We start from the raw sequence: 24524 nt of genomic DNA, 5'->3' as shown, positions 1-24524 counted from the left end.
CATTGGGTTTGATTTAATCAATCCAGGAATATACATACGAGGGAAACAAGGGAAGAAACATTCTTTACATTAGAAACTCTTGGACATGGCAATGCTCAGATTGTGATTTACTTTCCAGGGATGACAGCCTCTACTTTTATTTTCAAGAGCAGTGGGCTTTTGTGGAATGACGTGAATAGAGGCCGTTCCAAAAAGGCTGTTTTCTGAGCGAGTCACTCATTCTATGGGCCTTGGAATCCGCAAAGCCCAGGGGAGCCCTGTGTTGGCCAACAGAGCACAGCTGTTTCCTTTCACCCCAGGGATGGAAACCATGGCCTTGACTCTTGGGTACCAGCACATAGACTCCCTCTGCCTTGTTTTGGAGCAGAAAGCATCCTGTTTCATCATGTGTGTTTAATAGAATGCTTTAAATATGTCTGATAGAAATAACAAGAATACTTTTACTGACTTTGAGAATATTCACATTTTTTTCATATCCAGATGGTATAAATTAATAAAGTTAATACTCTCTGCATTCTTTTAGACAATGAGATATCTATGTATAGTAAATTCTTCTTTACCAGGGATTCTCCCTTGCTCAAATAATTCTACTCTTCCTCTTTCTTTTTGAGGCCTCTCAGACTGGTTGCAGCTATCTCCGTTTTGAGAGATGGGGGAATTTTTCCCCTTGTTCAATGTACTAGCTGAATTTTGAAATTTGCAAAGTAGGGAAAGTATTCTTCAGTCTCTTAGAGTCTTGGATCGGTTACCTAAATTGTTCAGACTAGAACAGTTTAGAATAGTGGTTTTCAAACTTGTTTTGACCTCAGTATATTTTACTTTATGACCCAGTACACAGAAATTCTCCTTAGCCTGAATTTTCTGCCAAAATCTGCCATTCTTTTAGCTTTGGCTGCCTGGCCAAATGTCAGAAATCCTGCTTCACTGTCGTGTCTGGCACAGCAAGCTTTGTGCTTGAGCAAGGATTGTGGATGGCATAGGGTGCCCTCATGTCTAATCAGTGCAGCAGCTCCAGCAATGCAAACAAGCCCTGCCGTTTGGGTTTATTGTTGATATCCGTGGGGACCCAGGGCCCGGCCCCCCACCTCCACAGTGAAAGTAAGTTATTGTAGCTGCCTACTTGACCCCAACAGACGTTGAAGGTCATCAGACCTCCCCAGGGGTGGAAAGCACATACAGATGGTATCATAAACAAAGCATTAAAACTCCCCTCCCTGATCACTGATGATAACAAATCTCTACACCCCTGTGTCACAAGACCCTGCAGAAACTGTTCTCACACCCTATGGAATGTCTTTGTCCTAACCCTCATAAACCATCCCCTGACACCCCTGCTCTTTGAGGAGTGCTACCTTCCATTTTCCCTGGCTGGCCACTGCCATGGAACCATTTCCTGTTCGTGAGTCCTAATTAAACTCACCTTTTCACTCCGTGCCTGGAGTGTCTTCAGTCTTAGGGCTGAGCCAACCCAAGCCCTTCAAGAGCTGGGTTGGATCAATATCTTATTTTCTTTGAAAAACAGGTAAGCATTCAAAGTCTAACTTATTTTGAAATTCTCCTTTTGTACTTTATATATGGAAATCCTTTCAGTCACTTGAAAGTATAAATGTATTTTTATTAGTGGAAGAAGAAAATATTGCAATAGTTGATTACGAGGTTGTGAATTTTATGTACAAAAATTATTATACAAAGAGTAAAAATACGGTGATAAATTGAGAATTATTATCAAGAAAGTACAATATCTAATAATATCATTATATCCTTTGTGGGATTGCCTTCAGTGAAATGGTGTCATCACTGTTAAAGCAAATCTTCAAATCCAGGAGAAGAGGTAAGTCTTGACCTCAGTCAGTTTCTATTAGGGAGAAAGGGAAGCTTACTAACTTGGTAGCTGCATCACCGCAGGCAGTAGCTACACTGGCAGAACTAGTGCAAAATATCTTGCTTTCCCAAAGACCTCATTTTATTTTATTTTATTTTATTTATTTATTTTTTTATCTTCCTTCATTTTATTTTTTTATATTCATTTTATTGAGATATATTCATATACCACGCAGTCATAGAAAACAAATCGTACATTCGATTGTTCACAGTACCATTACATAGTTGTACATTTATCACCAAAATCAATCCCTGACACCTTCATTACCACACACACAAAAATAACAAGAATAATAATTAAAGTGAAAAAGAGCAATTAAAGTAGAAAAGAACACTGGGTGCCTTTCTCTGTCTGTTTGTTTGTTTCCTTCCCCCATTTTTCTACTCATCCATCCATAAACTAGACAAAGTGGAGTGTGGTCCTTATGGCTTTCCCAATCCCATTGTCACCCCTCATAAGCTACATTTTTATACAATCGTCTTCAAGATTCATGGGTTCTGGGTTGTAGTTTGATAGTTTCAGGTATCTACCACCAGCTATCCCAATTCATTAGAACCTAAAAAGGGTTGTCTATATTGTGCGTAAGAGTGCCCACCAGAGTGACCTCTTGGCTCGTCTTGGAATCTCTCTGTTACTGAAGCTTATTTCATTTCCTTTCATTTCCCCCTTTTAAGATCTCATTTTAAAGAGGACATTTATTTAGTATTGCAATAGTCCAGTCAGACTGCAGTTAGCAGTGCTGAGGAATTATAGTTTCTGCCCTTTTATGTCAAACTTAAAAAATTTGTATACCAGAATTTTTGATAATGAAATTGTAATAATAATTAATTTTTGAATAAAATTTCAGATTTATTTTTCTATCCCAGTAGTTCATTCCGTGAAGGTGACATTTGGCTATGGCGAATATTGATTTTAATATTTAGCCATTTAGCATTATACCAAAATATGTATTTGATAACTTTCCAAAATAGACATCCATCTCTCTATCTGTCTATCCCAATGAAGCAAAAATTTCATAAAACCATAATTAGTTTCATTATGTAATTAGTCTTTTTTTATTGTATATAATTTTGTTCAGTGTTATCTGATCTTTTCATTCTATATAATTAGTTTCACAATCTAATTTTAGGTCATGATCTTCATTTTAAAAATTTTGAGACTCACTGTACTTGGGGAATAGTGAGACAGCCAGGAAGTGGTTATTTTTATATAGAATATTTTAGTCCTGTGAAAAAATCTATAGAGGGTTTTCTAGTTATGTTCTATTTCTGGAAGTGCAGTTTAAGATCTCAAAAGCATGTTAAGACCTGTGAAAAATAAATTAATGTTACTGTCAGACACTTTTCTATAGTGGTCATACCAGTTTATACTCCTGCTAGCAGTGTTTGAAAATTCCAGTTGCTCCATATCCTTGTCAACACTCAGTTTTCTCAGTACTGTTGTTATTTTTAGTTTTAGCCATCATGTTGTGTGTGTTGTAGTTATCGTAGTCATCTAAAATGTTTCATGCTTCCCGTCATTCTTAAGGAGAAGATAAATGAAGTAGGTCAATCTATTATGGCTAACTAATGTCTATTATTTCTTCTTTTTGCTGCTTATTTTATGTCTCTATCAGTTTTAGTGAGCAGTCCCTTTTTTTAAAATTCAATTTTATTGAGATATATTCACATACCATACAGTCATTCAAAGTGTACAATCAGCTGTTCACAGTACTGTCATATAGTTGTGCATTCATCACCCCCATCCATTTCTTGAACATTTTCCTTGTACCAGAAAAAGTGAAAATAAGAATAAAAAATAAAAGTTAAAAATAACACCCAAATCATCCCACCCTTCCCACTATTTTTCCTTTAGTTTTTTTGTCCCCATTTTCCTACTCATCCATCCATACACTGGATAAAGGGAGTGTGATCCACAAGGTTTGCACAATCACACTGTCACCTCTTGTAAGCTACATTGCTATACAATCGTCTTCAAGAGTCAAGGCTACTGAGTTGCAGTTTGATAGTTTCAAGTATTTACTTCTAGCTATTCCAAGAGCAGTCCCATTTTAATGCTATCTTGGTGGCTTTCTGTAGAAGCATCGCCCTCCCTCCACCTACAGAGAATGAAGTAAGATCAGAAATTGTGTGCTAGAGATTATAAACCAAAGGCCCTTCTTAGTGTGGTTTCAGGGGTTCAGAGGTGTGTACCAATGTATGTTCTGTTTGCATGCCTCAGAAACAGAAAGTTCTCTTACCCTTTTGCCCATAAAAGCCCCTAACTTAGATTCCCTTCCCTCCACTTTTTGTATCTTCCATCCCATGAACAGGAATCAATTTACTGAAGTCTGGGGTCAGCCTAACTGCAGAAGAAAACACAGTGTTTAGCAGATGACCAATGGACTCATCCCTTCTCCATCGAGGAGGATGGAGTCGGAGGGAAAAGGGAAGGGTGTTGGCTGGCAAGATGGGAAGCCAGCAAGGACCCGCTGCTGTCATTGTGATGGGCACTTGCTTTTCCTGTTGGAGCCAGGCTGCCAGCCCTGCAGGGTCTCTAATGCTGTTCACCAGCTGGTCCATGCTGTGTCACAGAAAGCATCAGACAAAAGACTGGGTCTCTTTCCAATCTTAATTGGTGAATTCCAGGGAGATTTCAGGGAATTCACACAGTCTTCTCAGCTGCATTTACTCTCTTTATTATATGGAACTGGACTTTCATGAGAAAATGATCAAAGTGGAGGGAGCCTGAAGAAGCCATCTAATTCAGCCTCCTTGCATATACAAAAGCACAACCAACTCAAATGTCTATTACGACATTTATATGTAACTTTATAATTACAACATTATAAAAACAACAACAATAAATGTCTGTTATGACATTTGTGAATCTGCCTTCTTTAAATATATTTGGAATAGATTAAGCATCTGCCCTTGATGATCTAGTAAGATGTTTATTGTTGTTTTTTGAGATGCCTGAGAGGTGCTATGCAGTCAGAGTACTCTGATTTCTTCCTATTAATATTCTATGTAAATCTATAGACCTATAGAAGTTGAATTAAAATATGATAAAAAATATCAGTGAATTAAGTATCATTAATTATTGATCAGGTTTGTTAAACTATAACCATGAAGGTCATCTATTTTTCTTTCTTATGCATTTTTTCATATCCTCTGGCCAGCTTTCATTTCTGCTTACCTTAATTGTGAGAATGAAATAAGTTAAGTCTGAGAAGTTTTAAAATATATGGATTAAAAGGGATCCATTAGAGGCTAATGTCCCCACATTAATCGATAACCAGGATTATGTTTGTGAAAGTGTCCTACAGCATGATACAGATAGAATGCTCTCTTGCATAGTAGCCTGAGGAGTTGCCTGGTGTTCAGTGGTTGGTATAAATCACAATACTTTTTCCAATTCTTTTTCATTGTGAACATGTTAGTAAGAGAATCACAAAAGGTACAATCACAAAAAATGAGTGGTTTAGTTACACTCTAAATATTTGTTTTAAGGTTCTTTAATTTCTCTGGGATTTTATCTAAACTCATTAAGTTCCCATTGCCTCTTGTTTCCAAAATTAGCTACAACACATCTTATTGCTGCCTTTTCCTTAAGGGAACAAGCAAGATCTGTCATTATTTATTTTGGTCAAAAGTAGACTACTTCCTTCTGTAATTTCTCTTTGAAAAGTTTGAAATATGCAACATAACTATTCCCCCCTTTCAGCAGAAAATATTTTTCTGGCATCTCCTCCTAGTTGATGTTTCCTTTTTCAATGCCTCATGGGTATGGGTAAAAAACAAACTCCAAACAAAAACAAATTTTCACCTTTGCTTCTGTCTGTAACCTCTCCCTAGGAGAGCAGGAGAGATGTGACACTGGGATTCAGATTGCAAAACTTGTTTTTTTCTTGTAGACACACTAAGTGACAGGGGAATCTGGGCTGCCTTTCTGTATCAGGAAGTTTAGAGAAAGGACAATGATTCCTCCTCACCACTCCCAAATGAAAGTATCTTTGCTGTTTTCATTGATTATAAAAGTAACACATGCTCAGTATAATGGATTAAGTCATTCATGTAAAGTAGATGGCCCCCCGTAATTGGTGCTGTCATTCAAGGGATGTGCATGGGTGTGTGTTTTGATAACATAAATGAACTGGTACTTGGCATACTCCTCTATAACCTGCTTTTTAAGAAAAAATTGTGGTAACATATATAACATAAACTTTCCCATCTTAGCCACTCCCAAACATACAATTCAGTGGCATTAATCATACTCAGAATGTTGTGCTACAGTCACCACTGTCTTCACCCCAAAGAAATCCTATATGCATTATGCATTCACTTCCCATCTCCCCTCCTCCCCGCTACCCCAGTAACCTGTACTCTACTTTCTTTCTCTTGAATTTGCATATGCTAGTTATTTCATATGAGTGGAATCATACAATATCTGTCCTTTTGTGTATGGCTTATTTTATTCAACAAGATGTCTTCAAGGTTCATCCGTGCTGTAGCATGCATCATAACTTCATTCCTTTTCTTGGTGAGAAATATTGCATTGTGTGTATGTATCACATTTTGTTTATCTGTTCATCGGTTAATGGGCACTTGGGTTGCTGCCGTCTTTTGACAATTGTGAATAATGCCATTATGAACATCAGTGTACAAATATCTGTTTGAGTCCCTGCTTTCAGTTCTTTTGGGTGTATACCTAAAGTGGGATTGCCAGGTCATATGATAGTTCTATGTTCTATAATCTGCTTTTTACACAGAATATTTTATAGGCTCCTTTCCATGCCAGTGTCTGTGGAACTGTCTGCAGCATCCTTTTATAATGACTTTATTATGTGGATGAATCAGAGTTGATTTACAAAGTTCCCTCTGATGGACGTTAAATTATTTCTAATTGTCTGATGTTCTAAACTTGCGCTGTTTGACACGCTAACCACCAGCCATGTGTGGAAATTTAAATGAATGAAAAATAAATAATATTAAAAAATGAGTTCCTCAGTCACACTAGCTACATTTCAAGTACTCGATTGTTTATTACATGTGACTAGCACAGAGAGAGAACTTGTCCCTCATTGCATAACATTATATTGGGCAGTGCTGTTCTAAACCCATGGTCTTCAAACTTTTTTGATTGCATGCTTCCATTCATTCCTTTACCATCCTTTTTTCATTCATTCTACAAATAATTATCGAGTGCCTCCTGTGAGTCAGGCACTGTGCTAGGTACTTGGGTATATCATACATAAAAATACCTGCCTTCATAATGCTTGCATTCTATTCGCAAAAGGTTTGTGAGTACTCACTTCCAATAAATCTATAAGCATTGATAACTTGTATACATATTATGTCACTGAAAATGTTTTCTAAAATAAATTCAAAAATAGGAATGAAAAAGAATAAAATAAAAATGCAAATAATTTCTAAAGTAGCCTTCTGGTATCCCACCTTGGAGGCCTCTGTTCTGAATGCTGCTTTTGTACTAGATAATCTCTAAAGGTTTGCCCAATGCTGAAACTGTGGACTGTTGTAGCATTTTAAATAGATAGTCTTTATATTTTGATATCCTTCCTATATTGATTTAATATTCACAAAAGACCATCTCTTGCTCTCTGTAGACTTTTTCCTATACTGTTTGAGTTTTTTCATGGGTTTATGTGTTCATTTAGCAAATATTTATTAAATTCATACTATGTACCAAGTAGATGCTGGGAAATTGAACAAGTCAGGGTTCCTACCCTCCAGTGAGTCAGGCCAGCAAATCGGTGATTACAACACAGGATGTTATGGAAATCCAGAAGAGAAGCATATAAAGAGAGACATTGTTTGGCAGAATGGAGAATAACTTCCATGAACATGACTTCCTCCTTGCTTAGCTATTGCACCCTTGTCTCTGTATTGGGAGTTGATGGATTCACATTTGTCTCCTCCAGGTACTTTTTTGCCCCCATGGTATTTTCCTTCTTTTGGAAGACCCAAAAGCCCAAATCATTAATTTAAGAACATTAAATCACTGTAGATCATCAACTGAGTATCTTTTTATGTTAAGACACTCACCCTTATATTTTTTTACACCTAGATGTTAGGGTTGGAAGGACTCTAGATAGGACAAGAAGCTAAATATGATAAATTATGTAGCTCCTACTATGAGAGAGGAGGAAGCAGAACAGTTCCCTAGAGATGTGTGTTTATTTTTGCATTCATTTAATGAATATTTTTTACATACCTCCTATGCAGAAAAAGCACTTAATTCCAGAATAAACTTATCACATGGGGATTTAGCCAGGGAATTCTGAAGGATTTATGGTGGATAATGCCATTTAGAGCAAACTGAGAAATGAAAGAATTGATGATGTGTTATTTTTTTCCTCTTTTTTTTTTTAGGGCAAGTCAGAGTCTTCAGAGCTCTGTATACATTTGAACCCAGAACTGTAAGTATTCAGTTTTTAACTTTCAAACTGGCATAAAAACCCAGGGTCATTCATTTAGGTATTTTCTCTAAATGGTCTGCTGAACTTTGATAGACAAACTAATTCACAGGAAGGAATGTTTGATCATTTTCCACTGCAGTCCAGAGGTCTGAAAACTTAGTCCCTGGACTGATTTGCTCATTCTCCTCATCTCAAGGTCATGTGTCCATCTTGTCCTGCTTCTCCCCAGTGGCAACCCTGCCTTCTGTAAGATCACCAAGTGTCCTGCATATAATGTACAGTGACTGTGACTCAGTCATCCTTCCTCTGAATCACACATTAACCTTTCCTGGTTGTCCCCTTGAATCTCTTCCTCAAGTTGACATAATGGCACCTTCTGCCAACCTCCCATTTTTTGGTTTACGTCTTTGCTGTATGCACTTCCCATTGTCCTAGTTTCTGGTGTCGATCCATAAATCCACCCATCCATGCGTCATTTAGTGAGCACGTATTGCATGCCGGACACTAGCCCAGGCCTTGGGGATGCTGCAATAAACAACACAAAGGATGGTCTCATGGAGCTCACACTCCAGTGAGGAGAGACAGACAGTAAGCGGATAAACCGGCAGGACTGTTAGAGGCTGATAAGTGCTATGCAGAAAAATAAAGAGGGTATGGGGCAAAAGGTTAACAGAGGGAAGAGTGTTATTTTCGAAGGGGTGTTCAGGGATGGCCTGTCCAAATGGGTGACATTTAAGCAAAGGTCTCAAGGAAGAGGGAACAGCAGATGCATAGATTAGCCTTGTTGGATTCTAGAAACAGGAGGATGGACAGCGTGGCTTGCAAAGTAGTGAAGCTGGGAGAGGGAGGTAGAGATTAACTCAGGGAGGTGGGGATGAAGAGGGAGGGCAGGTCATTTGGCCTGTGGTTCTCATTTGGATTTTGCTCTGGGTAAAGTGGGAAGCCACTGGAGGGTTTTGAGTACAGGAGCAAATGATTAGATAAGTTTTAGAAGAAACAGCGTTCTACCTGAGGTGTGGAAAACTATCTAGGAGAGCAAGAGTGGAAGCAGGGAGGACAGTTAGGGAACAGAGGAGAAAGAAACCAAGAAGGGAAATCCATTCTTGCCGACTTTTGTCTCTTAGATGCTAGAGAGTAGAGCCTTCCCTCTGTGGGCTGCCAGCTTGCTGCCGACTTTACTGGGCTTGCCCTGGACCCCATTGTCCCCCAGGGTCAGAGGCATCTCAGAAGCTGACACACAGCCAATTGCTCTGTTGGTTAACTGGAATCAGACCAGGGCCTGCCTTCAAATCCTAAATCTGTCTTATTTGCCGTGCGAGTTTACTTAACCTCTCTGCCATTGGTTTCCTGTTGTGAGCATGGAATGAGATACATATTTAAAACCTGCTACATGGTGAAAACCAGTTCATGGTGGCAGCTAATGTATCTGGTATGAAGTGTGTGGTATTCAGTTGAGTTCTACCAAGACTTCATATCCAAAATGTTTATGGAACAAGAAAGGGGTTGGTTGATTGGAATGAGTCTCTCATTTTTTAATTCTTATCGACATTTCTTCTGTTTATGAGGTAGGGGAATTGTTATGGAAGTATGAGACCCAGAAGTCATTGACATTGTCCCCTGTTCACAGGGAGGGCTGTCGTTTCATTCCTCTGATTGTCCTTATCAACTCTTTCCTAGGCTACATGATCCCTGGGGAGGGTAGGAGTAGGGGAGCAGGTATGATCTTGGAGAAGTTACCTAATCTCTTTGTGCCTGAAAATAATAATGCTCTCATTAGGTTTTAGTGAGAATTAAGTGAGATTATGAATATTATTACTATTAAGGAGTAATTATTACTATTAGAAGGAGTAATGGTTGCTGTATTAATAGATAATTAATAAATATTTTTTCATTGGTTGATTGATATATTGATTATTTTAATTTGCTTCCAGTTCTGCTCTAGGTTGGATTCTCTCCACTACTATTTTATCTTAGTTATTATTGAATGCACAGGAGAAAATAGACCCTTAATTCATTAGGTTTTTTACTTTTTTAATTTAAATTTAAATTGCATTTTTAATATCACTGATCACTACCGAGAAGTGCTGCTAATTTATCCTGTGAGTACTAGGTTGTCAGTAGTGACTTCACTGAGCTCTCCTGCCCCATACACTGCACTCTCTGTCTCCCCACCATCCAGTTATTAAAAGGATAGTGTCTGGCAGAGCAGGCTGCCTCCAGCTCCCATTGGCCATCCTAACTGGTTAATGTCCAGTTGTTAAATATTTTCAGTATCATCCCAGAACTAGGTTCATCTTAGATTCCTCTACTGAATGAGAATTTCTTTTGGGCAATGCTGGAAGCCTAGTTTGGTCTTTCTCTCCCCAACTAGTAGATGTCTTAACTGCAGGGACATATAGATTTGCCATGATACATCCCAAACTGACCTGGCCTCCTTAAAGTTTCTGACACCAGGAAAGATCAAAGGGTTGAGCTAGACTCAGAGAGGACCATGCTGCAAGGTGCAGCAACCCTGGGAGACCTGGGCCCAGTTTCTAGCTTTTGTTCCATCCTCAAGAGGTGGGCAGCAGTGCCCCACCTCAGCCTTGGTAATCTACCGAATAGGCAGAACACTGGCAGCTTGTGGCTCCTGGCTCCTTGTGCCAACCATTTCTCATCTGTCTTACTTGATCAGCAAGGTAGTAGTCCCGGAACAATGCAGACCTGTCTGGCTCTTATCTCTCCATCCAATAACAGCATCGAATAGAGACCTAGCTGGACTGGACAGATCAGTACAGAGATGCTCTGATGGGGAGAGAGCAGCGTTTCCTCTGGCTAGAGATGTGTTGATCTCCAAAGGGAAGCCAGCAGGACCTTGCTCTGAGCACGTACTATTGGCTGAGCATTGCTGGGTGCATGAGGAAGGAGCCCTAGACTGGGAATCTAAGGGCTGAGGTAGGAGCCTGGGCCTGCCACTCACTCACTGTGTGACTTGGGGCAGGTTCTTGGACCTCTCTGAGCCTAGCTGAGTTATGGAGATAATACCTGTGGCCCAGCCCTGCCTTATGGGTTGCTGTGAGGATCAAGTGAGGTCAAGTGTGCTTTGCAAGCATAGGGTACCCCCGCTTTTGTTTTTGTTATACTGCATTCTGTGGGGGAGCGATAGATATTTTCTTCAGCCAACAGCTTTTAATCTGGTGGTGTCCCCATGACCGCCAGTTATGACTGTGTGTGACCCTTCCTTGTGCACGGCAGCATCTTGGTGGCTAAGAGCAGGGACTCCAGATCTGACTGTCTTGGTTCAAATCTGAGCTCCACCATGTACCTGCCATGTGGTCTTGGGCACGTTCCTTATCTATAACCTGGTGATGAAATCACTCAATCCTCATAGGATTTTTGCCGAAGATTAAATATTTGTAAAGTCCAGGTAAGTGCCTGGCACATAATGACTACTATCCAAGTATTTATTAAATAAAAACCTCGGTGGAGAATTCAATTTTTTTATTTTTATTAACTTTTGGAGGCACTGAATTGACAAATCTGAAGAACTTCAAAAATATATCAGTTTTTGTAAAAAATTTTTCTTAGACTGTATATATTTGGCAAAAACCAACAAAATTACTATGTTAGAATGGACATGCATGTTACCAAGATTTTACTCATCCCTGTAACATCCGAGTGGTCAACAACTTACTTGTTCTGAAACCTTTGTGGGTTTTCAAGGAGAGAGGAAAGGAGGAATGTGGTTAAAAACCAAAGAACAAGCTAGAAATAGAGAAGCACATACTTGATTGTTCCATTGTTTCCCCATTTCTGGTCCATGAATATGATGCCAGGAATTTAAAAGCACATCCTCACTGAGCAACTTATATTGAGTGTCCAACCAGGGTTTCTTAATGGAAAATGTGAATATTGTAGGTAAAATTTATCTAAGTTTTAAAAACCATGAAATTACCTTGTTTTCTGAACTGCTACCAACAGTATAAAGAATTTGGTAGACCACCTCCTTAGGGTAGGAAAATCTACCCCTAGTTTCTCTGGAAGAAGATATTTTACAGGTGTAGCACTGTGTGTCTGGGAGCTAGTAATTAAAAAGAGAATAAACAATCCACTGTTGTTTCTCAGCATTTAAAAATAGCGAGACCTTTTTTACCTGACTGAAATCAACCACCATGTTGTTGTTGCTTTAGTTGAGAAGCAAGTCCTACCCAGTTGAACAGCAGGCATTAATTTAAAAACTGACACAAGCACTGAGAAGTATCAAAATGACTGTGCTAAGTGACATTTTCCAAATGGTGCACTTTACCAAACCACAAAGGACAAGAATTAAGAGCTTTAACTGTTTTTGGCTTTATTACTTTTTTTTTTTTTGGCTTTATTACTTTTTTATGGGGTTGTGTGTATGTGCGTGAATGTGTGTGTGTGTTTTGTTTTCTTAAGCTGCTCAGTACTTTCTCATAATGTGCCCTTTTCGTTTCAAGAGTGAGTGATCTTATTAAATGTGGAAATGTAGGTAAACTTGACTTTTGTGATTTTAAGAGGAGGCTAAAACTGCAGGGAGAGAGGACTCAACTTCTCTGGAATCACAGATTAAGGAGGATTCCTTGTGAGACAAAAGTGGGCGAGGTTAACGCTGGGGGAAGTGCAGAGTAAGAGTGGCCCTCCCTGAAAGATCTCAAGGCATTGAGCTCTGCCAGAACTCCAGCAAACTCAGAGTTACTCAAGTAAAATGCTGTAGTTCACTACATTTTCCTTGTGCCCATTCTGCTTTTTGAATAATGGATGTCATACAAAAGAGAAGAGTCAAATGGTGTTAAAATTGCCAGCCAAGGCCAACCCTACTGTTAAGCGAACTGGCCTCTGTCACCAGCTGGGATGCTGTGGCGGTGACTCGGCTTTCTGACCTCTCTTTGGGAATAGTCCAGTTTGCATGGGAAAATACTCAAAGAAATAGTATCTGTCACTTATTGGTAGTAATATTGATCATAGATGATCATAAAAACATTTAGAGAAAGATTAGAGAAAATATTGGGGGTCTTTAATTTTTTTTCTCCTAAATGCCTGTTTCAGAAAATATTAAAATTTATTTCCTCAGGTCTGTGTGGGTTTTGACTAATTTTGTGTAGGTTGTGCACTGTGTAAGTCTAATCTGCATGTCAAGTGTAAAGCAATAAATGTCTCTAGAAGTTGTCTTTTAAAGAAACTCAACTTTTTTTTTGTATCGTTAATAATCATTTACTGATTTTTATATTTGAATGCATTGTGCATCTGAATATTTATGTACTGTGGTTGCTTGAAGTGTGATATAGCTGATATAGTCTTCATTTATATTCAAGGGGAAATAGATATAATAATAATGTAGATCAGCTTTGAAACCAAATAAATTACTAGTACAGTCATTTTACTGCCTTATTCTGCCACTGAGATGAGGCAAACAAAAAAAATGAATGGATGAAATCATTTATTTCACTAGGATAATTTTTACGTGCATTGAGCAATACCAATAATCAGAAGATACCAAAACCTTTGTTTTTTAAGAGTATTTTCCCCGCCAAAATTATGAAAGTAATATATGCTCATGATAGAAAATTTGGGAAATTTTCTATGCATATTTCATGCATAATTGTGATGTTATCTTTTGTGAAATTTTGTGCCCTACATTCTTCACTCCACATGACAACATAAACTTTTCCCCATATCTGAAATTTGCTCTCCATAAGCATTACCCTCTTTCCTCATAACATGCAGCTATGTATATCTACTAATGGGAAAAAGATGTTTAATTAAGTTGTCTGACTTTATTCAGAGAGTTTGTAGGACATTTGGCTGGTCCAGGCCGGAGCACCTGTGTGTAGTTAACTGACGCCTTAGAGCAGCATATGTCTGGACTGAGTTATTGCTTGATATCTTTCAGCTCTTTATCCCTAATAATGGTTGAATTATGGATTAATTATCCTCATATGAAATTTTTTTTCTCTGTGAAGATGAAGAGATAGGATGGGGCTTTCTCAAAATAAGTAGATATCCGATGATGGTATTAAAATGTTTAAGGACTGAGCCCTAATCATTTAAGTGAGAGCCAAGTTTCTGGCTATTTTTGGTGACTTCAATTCTAGACAATTATCCTTTTTTTTTTTTTGAAAAAAAATCAATACATTTTCACTTTGGGAATTTCTTCAGGATGGATGTTCTATTAATATTTTATTTTGATGTAAAATGCCTTGCTTTTACTGAGGAAGAATGAGCTGTTTGTATGGGGAGGAGGGTCCTAATTGGTTATAAGTGTAATTATTTGAAGTTCATCATGAGACACATCTGGTTTTCTTTAGATGTATTAGTTTGTTAATAATTTTTGTTATGCTTATGTGCTGATTTAAGCTTATTAAACTATATTGTTTATATGTGTATATGCTTAGGTTTTGGAATCTATATAATTATCATAATCATTGTATTGTAATTCAAGAAAAAATATATAGAGTCAAGCTTTTTTCTTTTTTCTTTTAGCCAGATGAATTGTACTTTGAGGAAGGTGATATTATCTACATTACTGACATGGTAAGTCCAAAATAACATTTTATAATATCACATATGAAGTAAAGATATTTTATAATATCACATATGAAGTAATATCACATATGAAGTAAATACACAAATCTGTTCATTTCAGCACAATTTATAATAGCATAAAATTAGAAGTAGCCTATTATGTCCATAAATAAGAAAATGGTTAAATAAACTGGTATATCCACAAATGGAATATTACACAGCTATAAAAAGGAAGGGGAATATCTCTATGGAGTAATCTTCAGTATATTCTAAGTGGATAAAAGCAAGGTGGAAACAAGTGGGTCTAGCCTGTTCACGCTTATTTAAGAAAAGATGAGGTGATATGAATATAAAGTAAATTTAAGATAAACCATAAAATAACCTTTAAAAAATGGTTCCCTCTATGTGGGGGAGGGGAAAAAGGGCCATCATAGACAGGAGATAGACTTTCTTTTTTAAAGCTCCTGCCCAGCTTTATATAAAAAAAAGTACCTATATTATCATCTACTACCATTGTAATTATATATTCTTTCTTTAATCCATCTAGAATTTATTTATGTGAAGGTGTGAAGTAGGAAAATAAGTTTATTTTCTCCTCAAAATCTAGCCAATTCTGCTCTGTGCTCCAGGCCACCAGTTGCCGAAGGAGCTGGGTGCTAAAGAAGGTGTCCACCCTGTAGGCACCTGCCAAAAGGAGACGTTGGAATCTGAGAGAAGGGCCTCTTTCTTCTGCAACGAGATAGACTTTTAAAAATATACCTCATTTTGAAGATTTGACTTCAGAATCATGTAAACTGTTACATAGTTCTAAAACTCAAATTGTAAAAAAAGTAACCCCTAAAAATTAAAAGTAGAATGAATCTAATGAACCTAATTGTATCCCAGTAAGTGGCATTACCACACAGAGAAGAACTATTTCAAGTGACTTTAACACTCAGTAATTTGACTAAACATCCCTAGTAGAATATATATTAAGGACAGATAGACTTCCCCTCTTAAAAACTGTGGACTGTTTTCAATCATAATGTTGTTGGGTAAATACTGATATTGCTCTTCTGAGATTGTGGCATGTGTATTGTGGTTTAGAGCAAATGAGTCATTAGGTAAGTGGTGTTGAGAACTGAGATTTTCAGCAAGGGAGAAAGGAGATGCAGATGTGAAATCTGTGAGATTAAGTTAAGACCCTCTAGTCCTGCATTAGAATTGGAAGTATTGGGATGTATTTTATTTAAAATGAAACAAAACAAAAATATTTCCTGGTCCTGTCGTTTGAAAAGACCTAGAAAAAATGACCAACTCAATAATAACATATGCCATTTCTCATTAAAAGGAACAAAGCTCCTTTGGGAAATGTCTGGTACCAGATCTGGGGCAATAAGTGTACAAGATGAGCTCTGATATCTTGCTATTAGAAAGTGTTCTGATTTGCTAATGCTGTCTGTTACGCAAAATACCAGAAAAGGATTGGCTTTTATAAAGGGGGTTTATTTGGTTACAAATTTACAGTCTGAAGGCCATGGAAATGTCCAAATGAAGGCATCAACACAAGTATACCTTCAGCGAAGGAAGGCCAGTAGCATCTGGAAAACCTCTGTTAGCTGGGAAGGCACGTGGCTGGCATCTGCTGATCCTGGGTTGTGTTCCAGCTCCTCTCTTAGCTCCTGTGTGTTCTTCAAAATGTTGCTCTTGGGGCTTTTTGTCCCTCTCTTAGCTTCTCCGGAGCAAAGTGTCAGCAAAAGTCTGCTTTCAGTGGCTGTCTTGGCTGCAGCAGCTCTGAGGTCTTTCTGTTTGTGAGCTTTTATAGGGCTCCGGTAAACTAATCAAGACCCATGCTGAATGGGTGGGGCCACACCTCCATGGAAATAATCTAATCAGAGGTATTACCCACAGTTGGGTGGGTCACATCTCCATGGAAACAGCCTAATGCAAAGATTCCAACCTAATCAACATGAATACATCTGCCCCCACAAGATTGCATTAAAGAACATGGCTTTTTCTGGGGGACATAATATATCAAGACTGGCACAGAAAGTAAGGAAGCTACTGAAGACTATGAAAAAGCTGCCAAAGTTCACATTGGAAGGACTCAGGAAGTAACTTGAGAGGCTCCCACTGACCAAGGACAGCCCAATTTGAGCATCATTTGGGGCAGCAATTCCCAAGGACTGAAATGCACCAAATATGTTTAAGTCCATAACTTCCTAATGACACTCCAAAACAAACAAACATCATTGGTCACCCTGAGAGAATGCCAGGAAAACAATTTTTTATCTTGTAAACTGGTCAGGAAAGAACCAGCCTTTATCCTGCCTTTTCCCTTATAAACTGCCTCTCTGTAACCTGAGAGTTGATGAGGCTAAGTTTCTAGTTAAAGAGACATCCCAGCTACTTAAATTAAGAAAGAATGATAGAATTAGAATGTCGTATTTTGCATTTCCTGTGAAATAATGGATCCAGCTAATAATCATCAATGGCTACTAACATCATAAAAAGAGACCACCAGATATTATGCATTTCCTAATGGAAGAAGCCAATACTATCTATAAAATAGACTTGGCAAAAAAAAAAAAAAAAAAAATTTGAACCTGAATCTAATATTAATCTAGATTCTAAAACTAAGTACTAATGTATAGGCAGTACAGGGCACAGAGGAATATATATAATGATAACACAGAGGTGCAGTGGACAAAATCTAGCTGTCAGAAACTACAGAACAAGCAACCTGGTTTCTTCAACATATATATTGCAAGGGTAAAAAAGATGGAGGAGGAGCCTATAGATTAAAAGAAACTTAGGCAAATCAATCAATCACAATGACCTTTATTTGGATCCCAAATTACGGGGTGATTGGAAAATTTAAGTATCAAATACTGGATGATATTAAGGAATTATTGAAAAAAATATAAGGTGTTGTAATCACAGTTACATTTTCTAAAATTTCCTTATCTTTCAGAGCTGTATACTGAAATGTTTACAGATAAAATAATACGATTCTAGAATTTATTTCAAAATAAACCAGGAGGGGAGTGAAGCCTGTGGGTAGGGATATATATGAAACAAGATTGGCCATGAGTAAAAAGTTCATGCAGTTAGGAAATGGGTGTATGTGAATTCCTCATACTGTTCTCTCTACTTTTGTATAGGTTTTAATTTTTCTATAATAAAAAGAAAAAAAAATGAAGGTGAAATAAAGAGTTCTTTAGAAAACAAAAAAAAATAGTCTTGACAAGTACATTCTGTTATTTACATTGGCTAAACTAAATGTCATTTTTTTTATCTTTCATATTATGGCTCTTTGATTTGTTTGCTTGTTGAGGCTCTGTGACAGTGTGTTTGAAAGTGGCAGGCAGATGTGTGTACATTTGTAATTGAGTGATAAGGGGAATGGCAAAACATGGCTAGGATGTGAGGAAGCTGGGACCGGGCAACGGACATTTTGCAGAACAGGGACACCCTGTGAACCAAATGTTTTTTGAAGTGATTTGAATGTGAACTGGATTTGGTACATCATAATTTAACCCTTCTTTCACCAGACTGATTCCAATTGGTGGAAAGGCACCTGCAAAGGCAGGACTGGACTAATTCCAAGCAACTATGGTAAGTGTTGCCATCGTGGCTATGCTCTATTAATAATGCCTTCACTTTCAAGTAGCTGTTTTCTAAGGCCTTTCTGAGTCTGATTGGGAAACTAGCTGCTATCCCATGGCACTTTCTCCTCCATGAGCCTCCTGTTAATAAAATGGTCACTGGCACCAGATGTGCTCGACCTGATTCCCAGGCTCCAGAACATGCATTGTAGCCATGTTGAAAGAAACCCATGGTTTCCAAGGAAATGCTTATGGTTTGCTTCATTCATCTCTTAACCCCCCCTTTTTTTTTCCCTCCCTGAGATTGTTTCTTAGATTAGCCCTTTCTTTTGTGAAGTAACCTGGCCTTGTTACTTCATATTTGGGGCAGTGATGTTCATTGGATGCTTATCACAGCAGTTTGCATGGAGGTTGGCCTCTTCCCTGAAGCCACCTCTAGTTGGAAGAGGGATAAAACAGACAAAATTACATACATAGAAACCGGCAGAGTGAAGTGAAAAGAGCACAGGATTTTAGCTGACCTGGATTTTAATCCTTTTTCTGCCTCTTCCTAACAGCAGCGGACCTTAGTTAAGCTACCTAATCACTATCTCTGGGACTCAGTTTTCCTCCCTGAATAGTAAGAGGGTTGGATTTAGATCACTTTTAAGATTATTTTCAGCTTTAGTGTTTTTTTGAATTAAGATTTATTCACATACCATACAATCATCCAAAGTATATAATCCATTGATCACATTACCATCATATAGTTGTTCATTCATCACCCCAATCTATTTTTTTTTTACATTTTCCGTGTACCAGGAAAAGTGAAAATAAGAGTAAAAAAAAACAAGAGTAAAAACAGAACATCCAAATTCTCCCCCCTCCCCATTCTTCCCTTAGTTTTTTTTTTCTTTTTCGCCCCCGTTTTTCTACTCATCCATCCATACACTGCACAAAGGGGAGTGTGGTCCATATGGCTTTCCCAATCACATTGTCACCCCTCATAAGCTACATTATACAATCATCTTCAAGATTCAAGGGTTCTGGGTTGTAGTTTGATAGTTTCAGGTATTTACTGGTAGCTTTTCCAATTCATTAGAACCTAAAAAGGGTTGTCTAAATTGTGCATAAGAGTGCCCACCAGAGTGACCTCTCAGCTCCTTTTGGAATCTCTCTGCCACTGAAGCTTATTTCATTTCCTTTCACATCCCCCCTTTGGTCAAGAAGATGTTCTCCATCCCATGATGCCAGGTCTAGATTCAGCTTTAGTGTTAGAGGAATCATTAGACCAATAGGGTGACATCAGGCCCTCGCCCCAAGCCTGGGCAGAGAGCTTAGAAAATTTCAAGGAAGGCCCTGGTTTGCCCTGGTCTAAGAGCAGTCTGTTCTTGGCCAACGAAGGCTTTAAATATTTCTACACTGCTTTAGGCCTTTTAAATCCCCATACACCTTTACTGTGCATTACATTTCCAGTGGAAAATGGGCATTTGCTGTTTGGATCTATTACAACCCTTTAATGGTGGGAGGGAGTGGGCTGAAGTAGCAATTGAACAAGTCTTTGTTTACACCTGTTAATCCTAGGATAACAGTGCCTACACCTACCTTAGAGGGAGGGAGTTGTACTGATTGTCCTTTCTGAATACAGGAAGCAAAATATCCCTCCCTCCTACTCCCCCCTCCCCTTCGAGCACACACATAAGGGGAACAGTTATTTTCAGGCATATTAAAAGTTGGATGTTTTACAGAAGTAATGATGAATACCAAATGCTTTCTTTTGTATTTTTGCAACTAAGTTTGCTTTTTAAGTACTTGAGTAAACTGGTTTGCAGTTCGTGGATCTGTTTGTTTTTATTTGTTTATCCTTCCATTTAATTGCCTTATTGCTTGGCTTGGTTTCATGTAATACATAATTCAGCTACTTTTAAAGCAGGAACTATCAATTTGATTTCCAGCTATTTTTTAAATAAATAAAAGTAAGAGGATGCTGTATTATTGAAAGCAATGACACTCCCAAACACGGTGACACTGTTGAGTGAGTGGCTTCAGGGAACCATTTGGCTGGCATTCTTAAACATTGGGTTTGCACTTTTTCTCTTCAATCTAGTGGCTGAGCAGGCAGAATCCATTGACAATCCATTGCATGAAGCTGCAAAAAGAGGTAGGTGTGATTCTTTTTGAGCTATACAGTGCAGCAAAATGCACCGTTTAAGTATATAGTTTGATGAGTTTGGGCAAGTGTACACACCCCTGTAACCAGCATCCCAGTCAAGATCTAGTGCATTTCCATCGCCCCGGAAAGTGCTTCATACCGCTGCCCAGTTAATCCCTGTCTCCCCCAGAAACGATCTGTTCTGACTTCTGTCACGATAGAGAGGTAACGTGGGATTTTATTTTAAAATGTCAGTCAACAAACACTTCTGAGTACTGTACCTATCCTTCAGAGGTAGGGAGAGGCAAGTGTTTCCACGTGGCCTACGACTTCCAGAGCTCAGAGTCTGGCAGGGTGGAGCTATGTGTAAGAGATAATTACGATTTGGCGGGATAGTGCAACCTTTGAAGAGTGTTTAAGTTAATCAAGCTACAGAGGCCAGAGTGACTAACTGGAGGGCAGGACAGAGGAGGCTTTTAGGAGAGTGTTGATGCAGTGCAGGTGTGTCTGTGGGAGGGTGGGGAGGAGGAGGGAGTGAGCATCTAGGAGCCTGGAGTGGTAGCCCTGACAACCTGATGATGGATGGGTCTTGTACCTGGGACTTGATTCTGGAGGTTCTTAACCCGGGTGATTCCTCCTCTCCTCAGACCTCAGGGATCTATGGCAATATCTGGAGATATTTTGACTCTCATGACTGGGGGACTGCTACTGGCATCTTTTGGGTAGAGGTCAGGGATGTCACTAAACAATCTTCAACACGAGTTAGCCCCCCAACAACAGAGAATTATCTGGCCCCGAATGGGGGAGTGCTGTAAGGTCTCAGTGAGCTTTTTTTTTTCTAGTTTAAATCTTTTTGAAATCTGAATATGCAGAAGGTTTAGGATTGTAACATAATCATAAAAACTACTAAGCTGATATTGTAAAGATTCTTTGTAAGTTAGATACTTAGGGCATTAGCCTGAGGATTTTAAATTAATAGTTATACTTTAGCATATAAGAGCAGCAACTTTGAGTGAGTTGTTTAGTGTTTCTTTTCTAGTAAGAACTGAAAATGCATTTTAAATATGAATATAAATAGTGTCTGCTTTGTTCTTAGGTTTGATTTTTCCTCCAAGTTCCAGAATTTCACAAAGAAAAATAATTTCTCTCTTTTTTTTTTTTAACAGAGCAGAAATACTTTAAGTGGACCCTTTTAGGCCACTCTTCCCATTAACCTACCATTAAAAATTGATGTTAATGGTTTCCATTAATAAACTGGAGGTCAAAAGGTACCATAATGAATGCATTAGCGGACAGGCTTTAATTTAAGACTTGCTGATTAATCTATTGCAAATGGAAATTTATACAGGATGAAATTGATTTAAAAACAAAACTGAAAAATGTTTCCTTGTGTTCTTACAAATGTAAAATTCCTTCAGGCAACTTGAGCTGGTTGAGAGAGTGTTTGGACAACCGAGTTGGCGTTAATGGCTTAGACAAAGCTGGAAGCACTGCCCTATACTGGGCTTGTCATGGGGGTCACAAAGGTATGCAATTTTGTTTGTTGTCATAAGTGTCTTTGCTGCCGAAAACGTGCTTCACCTAAGAGAGCCAGCTTTACTAAAAGGAAAAAAAAAAAGTTGGTTATTTCTTTCAAATCCTTTAGAACATCAGCAAAAAGCTTTGTTCCTGGAAGCTCTTTAGTACAGTGAGTAGAAGGTGATCCCTCAGCCACACTGTATGGACCTTCCCCACTTGAAAGAGTAGAAACTTCCTTTCCTCTCTCTGGCTTAAAAAAGTAGCAGGAAGACAACAGCAATATAAAAACAAGACCAGTGTCTAATCTCACAGAAGAAAGGGGCAAAATTGGCTCGTCTAGTTAGCTTTTCCCAAGATCTAGTTTTATCATTTTACATTTTAAGCTTACGGCAAACTGTTAAGTTCATGAGAAAGACAATTTGGTTTGTTCCGTTTGCTTAAGAAAGAGATTCAGTTGATACTTACTATTATAATCAGTATTAATGACAAATTGAATTTCTTCATGATACATCAGCCTGGCTGAAAATCTACCACCCATTTTCTTTCCACCTCTCCCTACAACACACTTACTCTCACACACAAAACCCAACAACTAAAATCAAAGAGCCCAACAAATTAAATAGTACAGCCGAAGGAAAATGTTATGAGTGCTTCCCCAAAGAAGCCTGTCTTATTTTAGTTAAGATACCACAAGTTAGTTACATGAATACTAAATATCATAATGAAAGTAAAAATATTTCTATAATAGATGTCATATGGAAATGCAGATGTCATATAGAAATGCAGATGCCAAAACTATTTGGGAAGAAAACTTATTTTTCCTTAAATCATTCTACTTTTCAGTTCCTTAAGTTTTTCTGTTTACATGAATTTTGGAAAATTTGTAAGAAGAATTTTCTCTCAATTGAAGTTGAAGCTTCTGTTAAAGAGTCTGCTGTTTTAAAATTATAATGCCAGATTTTGTTAGGCTTTTACTTTTAATTCTTAAAAAATATCTTTTCTGTTTGAATTTCAGATATAGTGGAAATGCTGTTTACTCAGCCAAATATTGAACTGAACCAACAGGTGAGTATGCTTACACTGAAATCAAATTACACAACTGTCTTGTTCTCTTTAGTACAGGGTAGCTATGGGCATGAAAATTTTTTATTAATTAGAAATGACTTTTTTGCATTTTTTAAAAGAAAATTTTTAGTGAAAATACTATGAGCACTTGGTTTGAAAATTAGTATTGTACTAAAATTGAAATTGTCAAAGCTCAGAATGCCTACCCCACCCTCCTCACATTCTAGAGCTTTTAGCTATTTCTTCTTGTACTTAGTTCCATGTTACTAAGGAATGTGCTTATGGAGTTGTCTCATGATTCATCAACTTCAGATATATCTTTGGCTTCCTATTTGACTGATGAAGGGTGAAGCTTGTCAAATGCCCCAACTGTCATCATTCTAGCACCTAACTTTAACTCTGGTCCCCTTATGTAGCCGTATCAGTTTTTGGTCATACTATTATATAATGTTTACATTACTATGACTATTAAAATATTATTCACTGCTAAGCCAAGCAATCTGTTATGTTCCTTGCTTACATAACTTTTTTGTTTCTGTACTTAATTATTGACTTTTATTTAGCTTCATGCATCTCTTAAGACTTCCTATGCTATTTGTACTACCTTAATGTACCTTTCTAAAATGTATCTGATAGTCAATTACTTTCTTCTTCCCTGCTGGAATTTTACCTCCTGAAGCGGTCCCTCCTCTCTCTCCAGTCTGCACAGATTGATGTCTGCTGTCCTTTTGCTGTCTTTCTCGGAATCCCCTTCCCTTCTCTTCCGTATTGGAGCTCCACGTTTTTGGATCCCGTGTCTTCTTTTTGATTTACCCCCTTATTTTGTCAGAGCACATTTTCTAGTAGATTCCTGAGAAAGGGAGGCTTGGGATCGATTATTTTTCTGGTTAGAACTCCAGGTGGAAAATCATTTCCCTCAGAGTTTTGAAGGCATGGCTCCATGGTGTTCTGGTTTCCAGGGTAGATTTTGAGAGGATGCCATTTTGATTCCTATTCTCTTGTTTAAGGTCTGTTTTTTCTTTCTCAGGGTCTTCACTTTATCCTTGGAATCCTAAAATTTCACAATGAAGTGCTTTAGTGTTGGTCTTTTCCCAGTAATTATGGTGAACGCTTTTAGCCTGGAAAATCATCTTGTGTTTTTTTTTTTTTTTTTAATAGCTGTTTTATGGAAATTTTTGTAGAAAGTATGACCATTTTCTTTGTTTTTGGTTTCTAGAATGTCCATTAGTAGGATGTTGGATCTCTTGGATTGAATCTCAATTATTTCTGTTTTTTTGCAGAGCTTTTCTCACCTTCCTCTTTTTGTTTTATTTTGACTATCTTTTTAATTCCCAAGAGCCCTGTATTAATTTGTTAATGCTTCATAACAAATTTTCACAAACTCACAGTTTCTGTAGG

At 37.9% G+C, this 24524-nt stretch overlaps 1 protein-coding gene across 1 annotated transcript in view; it reads left to right on the top strand.

The window, feature by feature from the left end:
- The window catches only part of OSTF1 (osteoclast stimulating factor 1), a 49164-nt gene that overhangs the window by 13427 nt on the left and 11213 nt on the right, over window positions 1-24524 (top strand). The window contains exons 2-7 of the mRNA XM_037851140.1: window positions 8254-8300; window positions 14784-14834; window positions 18359-18422; window positions 20499-20552; window positions 21962-22069; window positions 23077-23126. Of these exons, the coding sequence (XP_037707068.1) occupies window positions 8254-8300; window positions 14784-14834; window positions 18359-18422; window positions 20499-20552; window positions 21962-22069; window positions 23077-23126 (374 nt within the window). The remainder of the gene's footprint in view (window positions 1-8253; window positions 8301-14783; window positions 14835-18358; window positions 18423-20498; window positions 20553-21961; window positions 22070-23076; window positions 23127-24524) is intronic.

The sequence above is a fragment of the Choloepus didactylus genome, chromosome 10 (genome assembly GCF_015220235.1).
Source record: "Choloepus didactylus isolate mChoDid1 chromosome 10, mChoDid1.pri, whole genome shotgun sequence".
NCBI classification, from domain to species: Eukaryota; Metazoa; Chordata; class Mammalia; order Pilosa; family Megalonychidae; genus Choloepus; species Choloepus didactylus.
The sequence above is the reverse complement of the archived record's forward strand: the minus strand, read 5'-3'. Positions and strand labels throughout refer to the sequence as shown.